The sequence below is a fragment of the Aotus nancymaae genome, unplaced genomic scaffold (genome assembly GCF_030222135.1).
Source record: "Aotus nancymaae isolate 86718 unplaced genomic scaffold, 86718_ANA_hifiasm-v0.15.2.pri h1tg000016l, whole genome shotgun sequence".
Lineage (NCBI taxonomy): Eukaryota > Metazoa > Chordata > Mammalia > Primates > Aotidae > Aotus > Aotus nancymaae.
This window is the reverse complement of record NW_026988428.1, coordinates 78,243,920-78,257,017: the sequence shown is the minus strand read 5'-3', so window position 1 is coordinate 78,257,017 and position 13,098 is coordinate 78,243,920. Positions and strand designations below refer to the sequence as shown.

Below are 13,098 nucleotides of genomic sequence, written 5' to 3'. Positions count from 1 at the left end.
TTAGATTAAGCCTGAGCTGGTTCTAGCGGATGGGCTGAATCAAAGAAAAGAGGTGTGAGTTCTCTGTGACCCTGTTCCCTGCTGGAAGAGACAGATAGTATGGCTGGTGAGTGGTATAAAGAATGATAGAACAGGCTGGAATCTATAAACCTGTAAACTTCATCGACTTCATTTAAGGACTACTCTTATGAAAGTTTTAGCAACACAGAGATTTCATCTGGATTGTTTGTTCTTGCTAACACTCTGTATATCAGGGGTGATATATGAGGAGATAACCTTTATCATGTTGTAAAAGGTCCAGTGACACTCTTTCCTCCGCAATGGATGCATGCTCATATTATACTTGGAAAACTAAGAGCTCTGCCTCCAAATGCTCTCTTTTTTGTCTGCCTCCAAATGCTCTCTTTATACTTTTCTGCCCTGCTGTATGCCTCCAGAAAGCTGAACTATAGAGAGGGCTTCAATGGCCTTTCTTTTGTCTTCCATTTAGGCTGGGCGATGGGAGACAGGGTACTAGGGAGGAAAGTGAGGTCATGGTATTTACCTAATATACATATTTAAATAAATATAAGTTATATACATATATATATTTAAAGCATGATTTATTGTTAGGAATACCTGGAATACTATGTTCAAGAAACAAGGACGTTCTTACCCCATGTGAAGACATGGACAGAAAGAGAAATTCAAGGTAGAAAGTTACTTGATGAACATGAAAACGAGGATTTTGTTAACGGATATGGATCCTTAAAATATATTATAAATGTATGACTTAACTACTCAAAGACAGTAGCTTCCTCTTTTGCATGATGCTTAGAGACTGCCAACATTGGCCTTGAGATGTCTTTGTCTACTTCCACCAATGAGCAACCACTGTCCTGGGTGTCACATTATTTTTTAGCTAATGAGCAAGAAAAATACAGCCCAAGACTGGCCTGGACTATCAGCTGGGCTGTGCTGTTGCTAGAAGTTGGCCTGACACAGCTACACTGTGGTGATCTGTTGAACATAAACAACACCAACAGAACACCAACACGAGACAAGGCCACTGAGTGGCTGTGAAAAATCAAATAAAAAACAAGACCATTCTGTAATCATGTCTGAACAGACACAAAAACATGAACATTGTCCAAACAACAAAAAGTTCCCTATCCCGGCTAATACGTACTAGCATATTTACCAATTACAGCTTTAGTTTCACTTCATTCTGCACATTACAGCATTCCTAGCACCCTACTTCCTGATGGCATGCAATCCTGAGCATAGCCCCCAAATCAACTAACACAACCCAAATCCTATACTATACCCTAACAACCTCACTGAGACACCCCACATTTCCCCATGGAATGTGTTCCCCCTTGCTGCAAAGGTCAATAAACCCAACTTGTTCAACTACAAATATGTTCCAACATAGACAAAAATATAAGGTTAGCCAAAGCTCTCGTTGCTTGCACCAGGACTCTCAACGCAGTGTGCACATCTGAGACCTCCTGTCACTTAATCTCTATGAGGTGCCACTTGCTCATGACTGGGAAGTAAGTTCACATTGAACTGAATTCCTATATTTGTGGAAGCACTTCAGTGTTGACTTTATGTGTTTCCTAGGAAGACGACCTATTGGTTTTTAAATTATCTAATCAGATTTATATTCTTTCATCAAACCATTTTTAGTCTTCTATTTCTTGCTTGTACTGCTTGTTTAATATTTAATGTTGTCCATAGGGAAAGGTATAAACATAGTTATGATAAATCTGTTTGCGAGTGACCTCCAAGTGCTGAGGAGTTCAGAAGCTCTCCAGACGAGAGATCTTAGGATATATTTTGCTTGGGGTTACAATTTCTAAACCTAATTAAGACTTCCTCAGTCTTGTCTATTTGCCCCTGAGAACTGGACTATTTCATTTTGTCTGCCTAGACTAATAGCTGGCCCTTGGCCAAACTCTACGGGTGAGAGGTTACACATCTTTACATACCACTGTATCTCTCCTAGTCTTCACAGTCTAAAACTGCACTTCTTTCAGGCCAAACACAAGCTTTCTTCTTGTTGTCTCAATACAAGGGTAATAATCTGTACACTTCTGTCTCTAATAGGCACAATTTCATCAGGGATACTTAGGAACTGTAGTAGTCAATTGGGCTTTTAACATGAAAAAGACAGTTCATTTGAGAAGTACTTTAAAATAGAAAGCAGGCCAGGCGCGGTGGCTCACCCTTGTAATCTCAGCACTTTGGGAGGTCGAGGCAGTCGAATCACCTGAGGTCAGAAGTTCAAGACCAGCCTGGCTAACATGGTGAACCCGGGAGGTAGAGGTTGCAGTGAGCAGAGATCGCGCCATTGCACTCCAGATTGGGCAACAAGAGCAAAACTCCTTCTCAAAACAAAAACAAAAAAATAAACAGAAAGCAAATAAACTCTCATGAGCAGATTACTTGTTTGTCTGAAAGAAAGATATTTTGTTGAATATGGGGCTCAATTCTCCTTTGATTCTATACTTTGGGGTTAAGCAATGTTGACTTTTATATTTCATGACTTGGTAAAATTATCAAGGCTCTATCAGCATGATAACTTATGCCTGTAATCCCAGCACTTTGGGAGGCAGAATCAAGATCAGATGAGCCCAGGAGTTAGAGAACAGCCTGGGCAACATGGTAAAATCCCATCTCTACAAAAATTATTAATTAAAAAAAGTAGCAAGGTGTAATGACACACACCTGTAGTCCCAACTACTCAGGAAGATAACGTGGGAGGATGGCTTGAGCCCAGGGATAGAGGCTGCAGTGAGCTGTGATCACAATGCTACACTCCAGCCTGGGCAATAGAGGGAGACCCTGTCTCAAAAAAATAAAAAATTTAAAAAAAAAGAAAAATATCATGGATCCAAGTTACTGTTCAAATAAGCCACCATTCTCCTTCAAGTATGTATATGTTAAAATCCGATTTTCAGCACATAAGCTTTCCTTCCTCCACTTGTGAAGAAAACAAAATAAAGCTTTACAGTGATTAATTTTATATCTGCCTGAAACCAGTTTCATTATTTCTTCCTCTGCTTCTTCTTTGTTCCTCTTATTCTCCATTTCCCTCTCTTGGAGAGGGAAAATAAAAGCTAAACATTTATTGTTTTTTTTAAAAAAATTGGCTTGTCCGAGTCCAATTTCTCATGTTTTAATCATTCTAAAATGCCTACATTGGCTTTATGAATAAGTTACTGCTTTTTCTGAAACTTTTTTAAAACTTAAGATGTAAAAAATTATATTCAACTAAAAAGAAGGAAGATAAAGGATATCTTTAAGTGTTCTTTGCCAATATTCTTCTTGGTTTTTATTTTAGAAAAATGTTTTTGCTGTCACCATGTATACCTTAAATTTCCATATGTGCAATTTTAAAATGTAAAGGGTAAAAATGCATTTCAATTCCAATTCCATTAGTAACATGAGCTGGCTTGTCACCATTTCCTATGTGTGGAAAAAAGTAATAACTTTTAAAGACCATATTTTAGTTATATGGCAGATAAGCAAGCAGGGGTATGAAGAAGCACAGTGATCCAAATTGTGGAAAAATCTCTATTGACACTTTCTCTCCCAGTGTCCTTCCGCCGCATCCTCTCCTCTTTAGTGATGCCTCTTCCTCTGCCAATCGATTAAATCTCACAGATCCCCAGATTCTGTCGGTTGTGGTAATTTTCAATATCTGTCTATACTCTCTAGACATGTCTATGTTCTTTCTGGATGCTTTGATCTACTCTAGCTATTTTTAGTCATGACTCCCAAATTCTTATCTCCAGGCCAGATTTTTTTCCCTAGATTCGGATTTAAATCCAGTTGCAGGAGTTACCTTTTGACCCCCATGTCTTCGTGCATGCTGCCTGTCAGCCCAGCTCACACCTCCCACCAGCCAGTGTACCCACCTGGCTGAGTGACACAGGTACCTGTATTCCCTGTTTCTGTTAACACCCTGAGCATCTCCTTCTCTCTACATGTACCCTGTTATCTTCCTTTTGTGTGTCCCATGATAGTAAGTTTCTTGACAGCTGGTTACCAATCATAGGTGTAACACATAATATTGTTCAATAAATTGTTAAACAAACGGTCCATTTTTAATGTGTGTGAGTGGACTTAACAAGCCATAAATTCTAAACTAGGTTGTCTTCAGAGGCAAAAAAAAAAAACAAAACATAAAATAAACAAACAAAAACCCACAAAACAAAAAACAACAAAAATGCAAATTCAGGTTCACAAGCTTTAATTATTTATTACTTTTTTGTTATACATTGAATTGTGGATGTCCTTTAGTTAGTAAAACAGCCACTAAAATTGTGTTTATGGTTTGCTGTCACAAAAGTCACAGGATTGCTAGAATGCTGTATGTTTACCTGTTTCAATAGGTCCCATTAACTACCAATACTCACTTTACATAGAAATAAGAACAGCTACTATTCATTGAGCCTATTTCTATATGGGAATCTTAGTGTCCTCACTCACATTAATTCACTGAATCCTCCCCAAACTTGCTAAGGTAAACTATTATGCCCATTTTAGAGAGGAAACAGGTTTAAAGAGATTAAGTTTCCAAAATTCAGATAATAAGGAGTCGAGTGAATCTGAATCTAAGTCTCATTGCAGAGAGCAAGGGGCTTTGTGAAATCTGCATGTAGTACGCCAGTCATCACCAATTAGGGGGGCCTGAATAAACCTTTTGATTCTGGGCAGGCACAACTAAACAGACCGGTCCTCGGGGACACAAAGACAAGACTGGCCCTGCAGGAAAAGCAAAGATCAAACAAATCCTGGCCAAGCCACAGCCACACCGAATGGCTTATCTTTGCAGTTAAGAGTATGTGTGTATGTAAATAAAACTATGGATTATAACTCTACTAAAAACGAATTCAGTTCCCACCAGATTTTGTCTTAGGTCTTTTTCCGTACGGTCTTATGCTTGAAGAAATATTGGCCTTTTAAATTAACAATCACACATCAGCAAGAATTACTGTTTGTTCATCATGGATCATGGGCTGAGCTGATTTTGTAGGAGTATGCATTTTAAACTGCCAATAAATTATTCAGGTTAAAAAGAAAACTCTAAAAACAAAAATGGTGAGGGGTTGATTGAACTTTGAGCCAGGAGAAATATTTGAGGGGATCCTAAGAACCTTTGGGGTAGTGGTGAGAGAGGTGAGTGGAGACAGGGCAGTTACCATGCCTTGTATCTTGTCTATGTTGCTCATCAGGTAACAAGAGCTGGACAGACTCCGGTGACTCTTCCCAGGGAAAGACAAACATGCTTTTTTTATATCAACGTCTTGTTGCCCTTTGTCTTTATTTCTTCATCACTTTGGTAACAATCTCTCAGATGCCTCATCTCTTTAAGAAATTAGAGTCAAATGTCAAAACCATATACGCATTTTGTTCCGCTGACCCCAAGTAGTAACAATGAGTACTAATTCTAACAATCAGGCATTTTTAAAAGGTCCTGTTAATGTTTACCTATAATTTAACCTATAAGGGTTAAACATACCCTCATAGAACATGGTACTTTTTTCCATTTATTGAGTGTCTAATATGTGGCACATAGTAAACGAACAATCTCAATCCTTAAAACAGGTGTTACGACTTTTACATATGACAAAACCACAGGGAGTGGAGTCAACAGCAGGACGTCTGGAACCTGCCCAATAATTTGCCTCCTAACAGAGGTGTGTATGGCCTGACCTTTGTACATCTCAAAAATGGCAACATGGGAGAAGTAATTCCATTATTCATCCACAAACAGCAGAGAGGCACAAATACTAACAGAAGCTGATCTCTCGTATTATCATATGTATTTGTTCCTTGTCCTGTCTCTGTCTTCAGGAACCAATAAAAATAAAGTGAGCTTCAAGAGTGAAAATCTGGTTGGCCTTATTCACAGCTGTTTCACTATCACTTTGTACAGAGCCTGGCACAGAGAGATGTTCAATAAATACTGGGGACAAAATTTAAGTCCACGTGGGAAAATGGGCCGGCTGCTACTAAGGATGAAGACATACAATATATACATATATTTTTGGGGAAAACTTCAATTCTGACTCAGGGGAAAGATGAATCCAAAGTTGTGAAATCTGTACTGGGATCTTTTGTGCGGCCTCTGGGCCAGGATGAAATTTGCTGAGAAGGATGAAATAAATGGGGGTGTCAGCTAAGGGCAGATGATTACTAGCGTTAACTTTCAAATGTGGATTCTTGCTCTGAAATGTGTTTCTCCCTACACTTAAATATTTGGCCCTGCCTTTCATCACATATTTATTAAAGCAATATTGTGCCATTAGGCAATGCAACTCCCAAAGATATTACTGGAATGAGGTCATAGTGGGAGAACGTAATGTAAGGGATATCAAACAGGTTATTTGTTGGGTAAGAACCCCTAAAAGCAATAGGTTTCTGTTTAGTTTTAAAGCAAAGTCAGAGTCTCAAAGAGAATATGATGAAGACAAGATCATTATGAAGCTAGAAACTTGAGAACATCACTTTAAAAGTTTAAGCATATGTAACTCACGACTAAAGGCGCTGCAATGTTATGCAACATGACTGTCAAGGGAACGAATTTCCAACCTCATAACTCATGCTTCTGTATTACCCATATTATTGAATCTTCCCTTCATTTAAAAAAATACGAACATAAGAGTGCTACATAAAGATATCTGGTATCCAAAGCATGAAAGCACAGCAGCTACTAGGCTAAGAAGAATCTGTTAATATCTTAGCCTTGATATCGTGCCATCAGAGCCACTTTCCAAGACGGAAAGTTACTCCACTTTTTGAAAAAATATGGCCGGGGACACTTTCCGCCCCAAGCCCAGCTCGATCCGACTGTTTTCTTCCCAGACTTTGTCCTCAGTGCCCCCAAACAAGCAGGAAAGCGAAGGCTCCGGGAAGGGGAAGTAAAAATAATTCCGGAGGAGGCCTCGCCGCACCGACTCTGCCTCCCCTTTGCCCAACTGAGAGCGAGGTGCGCTCCCACCCTGCCCACCTCCAGGCCTCCCTCCCCTAACGCCTCAAGGGTGACCTGCGGACTAAAGCAGTCCAGAGGGGCTAGAGCCCACCCACCAGTACCTGCTCCAAGGGTTTCCCGGTCGCCCCCCCGGGGCCATCCGGCAGGTCCCCGAGACTACACAGCTCTCTCGACCAAACGATTTTCACCAACTTTATTGGCTCCCGTAGGGTCCCTCGCCGCCCTCCTCCCCACTAGATGTCACCGGCCCTCCATGACATCCAGCATATTCAAAAGCATTGCGGAACGGCCATGAAAAGGGCGCTTGCTGGGGGAGCCAGCTCCCCGGGGCGGCGTCACGGTCACTTGCTCTTCGCCTTCTGACTCTCCGTCTTCTTGGGCAGCAGCACCGCCTGGATGTTGGGCAGGACGCCTCCCTGAGCGATGGTCACCTTGCCCAGCAGCTTGTTTAACTCCTCGTCGTTGCGGATGGCGAGCTGCAGGTGGCGGGGAATTATCCTGGTCTTCTTGTTGTCACGCGCGGCGTTGCCAGCCAGCTCCAGGATCTCCGCCGTCAGGTACTCCAGCACCGCCGCCAGGTACACTGGCGCCCCGGCGCCCACTCGCTCCGCGTAGTTCCCTTTGCGCAGTAGTCTGTGCACTCGGCCCACCGGGAACTGCAGGCCCGCGCGAGAAGAGCGGGATTTGGCCTTTGCTCTCACTTTGCCGCCCTGTTTTCCGCGACCGGACATGATCACCTCTCGCCTACAACTCCAGAAAGGTAGACAAACCGCTCACGGCGTCCGGTACCGGAATGCAACGTACTCCACCCGCCCTGTCTCCACAAACTCTTTGCTGCCGCGCGGCAGCCCCTTCTCATTGGCTCTGGTGACCAATGACAGGCAGGCTCCTCTCCCAATTAGCGCTCTAGGAGAGAGACGGCCTCCTCCAGCTCTCTCCAATCAATAGAGCAATTTCCGAATCTTCATTTACATAGCCGCTCACATAAATATCTTGGCCAGCCCGCTCTACGTCTGGTGACCCAGATGAATTTACTGGTTACGGGTTTTCCACGACCACGCCCGCTCCCAAGCAAATAAACTACTAGGAAATAAGGAAACATGGTTAGGAACAGAAAAAAAAATCCAGAACAAGACTGTGCTATGCTAAATGGACGTTCTCATATAATACAGCATGCTAGTCAGGTAGGTTTCTGTCTCTGCAGCCCGCCGCTGCTTAGGCGAAACGACAACCTCTCCGCGGAATTCTGCCTGCCTAGGACAGGGTCTATGGGCTCTTTCTTTCTTTCGTTGTCTTTTTTTTTTTTTTTGAGACAGAGTCGTGCTTTGTCGCCCAGGCAGGAGTGCAGTGGCCGATCTCGGCTCACTGCAACCTCCACCTCCCGCGTTCAAGCGATTCTCCTGCCTCAGCCTCTGTAATAGCTGAGGTTACAGGCGCTCGCTGCCACGCCCGGATAATTTTTGTATTTTTCAGTACAGACGGGGTTTCGCCATATTGGCATACAGGGCTCGAACTCCTGACCTCAGGTGATCCGCCTGCCTCGGCCTCCCAAAGAGCTGATATTACAGGCGTTAGCCACTGCGCCTGGCCTGTGGTCTTATACAAGCGCCTTGCCTCCAGCTACCCAACAGTGTGGAGACCACACTGGTCTCCCCGCAAGATCCTGCCGCCCACAGCCAGCCAATCGTTCGCTTGTAAGGCTTTGAAGACAGAGTGATGGCCAGACTTGAATGCTTCCTGTACTGACGGGAACAAACTCGCCTAGCCAAAATTTCTTTTGTCTTTGAGTCTATGGGCCTGCAAAGAGCCACTAGGTTTTATTGGAGAGGCCGAAGTCTTGGCCTCTGCTTGCTCCCCGAAAAGTCAGGGGGCCCCGGATCAGTGGATAGCGTCCTCTGCGAAGACTTGGAGGCCCCCTGGGTCTCTTTATAAATGAGCCCAGGGACTAAAGTATGGCAGCTTATTCTTATGCTAACCCATGATTTTGAAACAGAAAAAAGAGAAGTGTTTTGTTTTGTTTTATTTAGAAATTACTTTCTACTAATTCATCGAGGTCATTTCATTTTTACCTGAACATTTTCACAGTTACAAAGTTAACACCGATAGGTGATGTGATGTTGAACACTTCCTTAAATAAACAACATTTTATTTGGATTCATTTAAATATAAAGTAAAACAAATTTACCTTCTCACAATCCGAATAAAGATTTGATTTCATTGAAATAACATTGTCAAGTATTTATGTATATGTTATTACTGCCTAGAACAATGATTAACCCATAACTCAGTAAGTGTCTTCAGAGCTATTGTAATAGTTTAGACAGTCTTTCTGGAGCCAGACTTCACCGGTCTAAATCCTGGCTTTACCACTGAGCAGTGACCTTCGATAAGTTATTTGACTCCTGTACCTATATCAAAGTATTTTGAAAATTGAATACGTTAGTAAGTATCCAATAACTCTTAGATATACCAAATAAATGGGCATACAAATCTCTGATGCAGTTTTTAATGAGGTGTTCCTGGAATGAGTTCTGTAAACTAGTTTAAATTTTTGCCTCTACCATAGGGAATTTTTCAAGAGTTTTTGAAAGTATTATTATTTTGGACACGGTTTTCTTCTTTTATTCTTAAAAGCAAGAGATTTCTAATTTGAAAATGTTCTAGCCTTGATTTCTTAGAAAGTAAGTATAAATAAGTCAACCTATTTTGCCATTACAATAATTATCTCTTCAAGATCTGATAGACTTTTCCTCTTTCCTCTGAGTTAAGTATTAAAATCATGGAGTAAAAGAAGAAGAAATGCCTTTTGGGTTATGAAGACGGGCAAGGATTGAAACAAGTGTAAACTGTAAGCATTTAGAAATATAATTTTATCATGAAGCCTTCCTTCTGTAAAGGCTTATCTTCAAGACCAGGAACAAAGAGCCCCAGTTATTAAAATTCATTGCTCAGAATCCTAATAAGACTTATGAATCATCCTCTAAATAATAGCTGCAGTTAAACCTTTAGGGAAGACAGGGTCCTGACACCTTCCAAGAGCGGTGACACCTTACAGAAACTTTCGTTTTTGTTCAGATTCTCTTGAGAAAGGAAGGGCTTCAGAACCTCCAGAGGGGATTTGCAGTAGAAATCATTATTCAAAACCGTGATTGTGGCATCCATTATTTTATAAGAACTTTGAATTTTTAAGTAGAAAATGTGAGATGAGAACCTGAGATTTGAATGACATAAGACATTTACAGTATTTCAGCTAAATAACTATAGGAGCAGTTACTTGGTTGAAAAGCACACAGGCTCTTGCAGGGCAGGAAAACCTGCAAATTTCGCAGAAACAGCAGTAAGGGGAATGGCGGGGGTGGGGGAGGAGTGGGGGTGAAGTGGGGGTGAAGTGGAGGTGGGAGACAGGAAGCTAGACTTTTTTATTTCAATTCAAAGTATTTTAATTCTCTGCAAGGCCGCAAAATAGATAGATAGATAGATAATTCTCTGCAAGGCCGCAAAATAGATAGATAGATAGATAATTCTCTGCAAGGCCGCAAAATAGATAGATAGATAGATAGATAGATAGATAGATAGATAGATAGATGATAGATAGATACACAGAGTCCTATCCTCCTACAATATCTTTTAAAGACCCACGTGTGAAAAATCGTAGGTAATTGCTTTGAAATCTCCGATGTAAAGCATTTCAGGTTTCTATTGAGTTTCATAGTAAGTCAGGAATTCCGTTTGAAAAAATATAATTGGAGGGAAGTAAGGAGAGGACAAAGAACGTGCATAGGATCTGGCCTGCTTTTATTTAAGGGCTGAGAAAAGGCAATATAAATTCTATTCGCTCGTACTGTTTTAACTTTAAAATGTATCACAATGAATCTTTCTCCAAATTTGTGGCAAAAATATCAGAAAACGTTTTCCCAAAAGAGCAAACAATAAGAAATCAGGCTGATTTCACTGACTGCTTCCTGGACTTGTAACTACAGCAAGTCTCCAGAGGTGGGGCCTAGAGCTCCGCCCACTTTTTTGAAGTTTTCAAACAGGTCCGCACCGAGACAGTATAAGCCCTGGTCGGCGACTGGCAATCACAGTCAGCTGCCCGCTTTCCTCCTGAGACGGAGCTGTGACTTCAGAATGTCTGGTCGAGGTAAAGGCGGCAAGGGCCTGGGTAAGGGAGGCGCCAAGCGCCACCGGAAGGTGCTGAGGGACAACATCCAAGGCATTACGAAGCCCGCGATTCGCCGCCTCGCTCGACGTGGGGGCGTCAAGCGCATCTCTGGTCTCATCTACGAAGAGACCCGCGGAGTCCTCAAAGTCTTCCTGGAGAATGTGATCCGCGACGCAGTGACTTACACGGAGCACGCCAAGCGCAAGACCGTCACGGCCATGGATGTGGTGTACGCGCTGAAACGCCAGGGCCGCACCCTTTATGGCTTCGGCGGCTGAGCTGTCCCCACAGCTTCTCTCTAGATTCCAAAGGCCCTTTTCAGGGCCCCCAAACTGTCCCAGAAAGAGCTGTTAACACTTCTAGACACTGGGTAAATATCAGCCCTTTAGATGCCGCGTTCCGGATACCGAGAGTGGGACATTGCCGGTCGGAGCAACTGCTCCGGATTAGCCTTGGCGGGCGCGGGGAGGACTAGACCTCAGGGAGGGGACTCAGCGTGCGCTTAGGAACGACCCTGGGAGGTGCCGCGCAACGCAGTAGTGACCTCCCTCTTCAGTGCACCTGAAATGCAGACTGCGGGCTCTGTTTCGAAGTGTTTCTACAAAGCCTAAGTGTTAAAACTGGTCTCGGGCTTCTAAGCAGCCGTGTCGTTGGGCCATTAGCACGTATCGAATGGCTTCCCTGTAAACCAGGGCTTAGGTGACTTCCCGCTGGCCTTTGGCGTGAGCGTGACGCGTCAGAGGGCGGATCTTGTGGGTGCAGGGCCTGCTAGACCGCAGGAAATGGGAGGTCGCAGCACCCAGTAGGAGCACGCCTCTACCTGCAACCCCGAAAGCGTTATAGTCTTACTAGCTACTATTTAACTTCATCGCTGAAGTTCTAAGTGAGCGTTGACCAAGCTCAGATGCTCAGAGCTAGGTGATCGGGCAAAGCTCGCGGCGTCCTGCTGTTCCCGTAGCCAACTGCGTCAAGTTGCCCACGCCGAGCGAGTGGCTTCCTGCTCCGCTACCGGGCGGCGGGCGTGGAGTCGGCAGGCAGTGGGGGTCACGCCGGCAAGAAAAGTCAGATCTCTACCTGCAGGTCGCCAAGTTGCCGGGAGTCCTCCGCTTCTTGCAGTATTGTGCCCATCACAAGTGACCCTGTAGCAGCCGGGAGATAAGCCCTGGCTTCCGACTAAAGGCCCTGTTCAGAACAGCCTGGGGGTATATATATATATTTTTAGTAGAGATGGGATTTCATCATGTTGGCCAGGCTGGTCTTGAACTCCTGACCTCAGGTGATCTGCCCACCTTGGCCTACCAAAGTTCTAGGATTATAGGCTCTGCCTCCCTTTATTATATGGCTTCTTAACATATTCCCTGGGTAACCTTACACGTTTCTACCGCTTCACATCTTACCTATGGACTCCAAGTCTCTGTTGACAATTCGGACCAATCTCCTTAGCGCCAAACCTGGATTTCCTACCTAATATTATCTCCTCTAAAATTTCCACAGTCATTTATTGCTCAACATGTTTAAAATTGAATTAATAATTTTCTCACAGATTTAATCTTCCTCTTTTGTTACCTGAAAGGCGGAAACTTGGGACTTATCCCATTCTTATCCCTCCCTCTGTTGCCCTCTGCTGTCCACCCTGACATGTAGTCTCCATTTGAACTTTTTTTTTTTTTTTTTTTGAGACAGAGTTTCGCTCTTGTTACCCAGGCTGGAGTGCAATGGTGCGATCTCGGCTCACCGCGACCTCCGCCTCCTGGGTTCAGGCAATTCTCCTGCCTCAGCCTCCTGAGTAGCTGGGATTACAGGCACGCGCCACCATGCCCAGCTAATTTTTTGTATTAGTAGAGATGGGGTTTCACCATGTTGACCAGGATGGTCTCGATCTCTTGACCTCGTGATCCACCCGCCTCGGCCTCCCAAAGTGCTGGGATTACAGGCGTGAGCCACAGCGCCC

General features: G+C 43.5%; 2 protein-coding genes across 2 annotated transcripts; one reads left to right on the top strand and one right to left on the bottom strand.

Annotated features, from left to right (window-relative positions):
- Positions 1-7,161: 7,161 nt before the first annotated feature.
- Positions 7,162-7,860, bottom strand: LOC105713857 (histone H2A.J). Its single transcript, XM_012447673.3, has one exon. The coding sequence runs from the start codon at positions 7,714-7,716 to the stop codon at positions 7,327-7,329; it is 390 nt and encodes a 129-aa protein (XP_012303096.1). The 5' UTR covers positions 7,717-7,860; the 3' UTR covers positions 7,162-7,326.
- A 3,206-nt stretch (positions 7,861-11,066) lies between these two features.
- Positions 11,067-12,792, top strand: LOC105713881 (histone H4). Its single transcript, XM_021671953.2, has one exon. It carries the CDS (start codon positions 11,114-11,116, stop codon positions 11,423-11,425), a length of 312 nt encoding a protein of 103 aa, XP_021527628.1. The 5' UTR covers positions 11,067-11,113; the 3' UTR covers positions 11,426-12,792.
- The last annotated feature ends 306 nt before the right edge of the window (positions 12,793-13,098 follow it).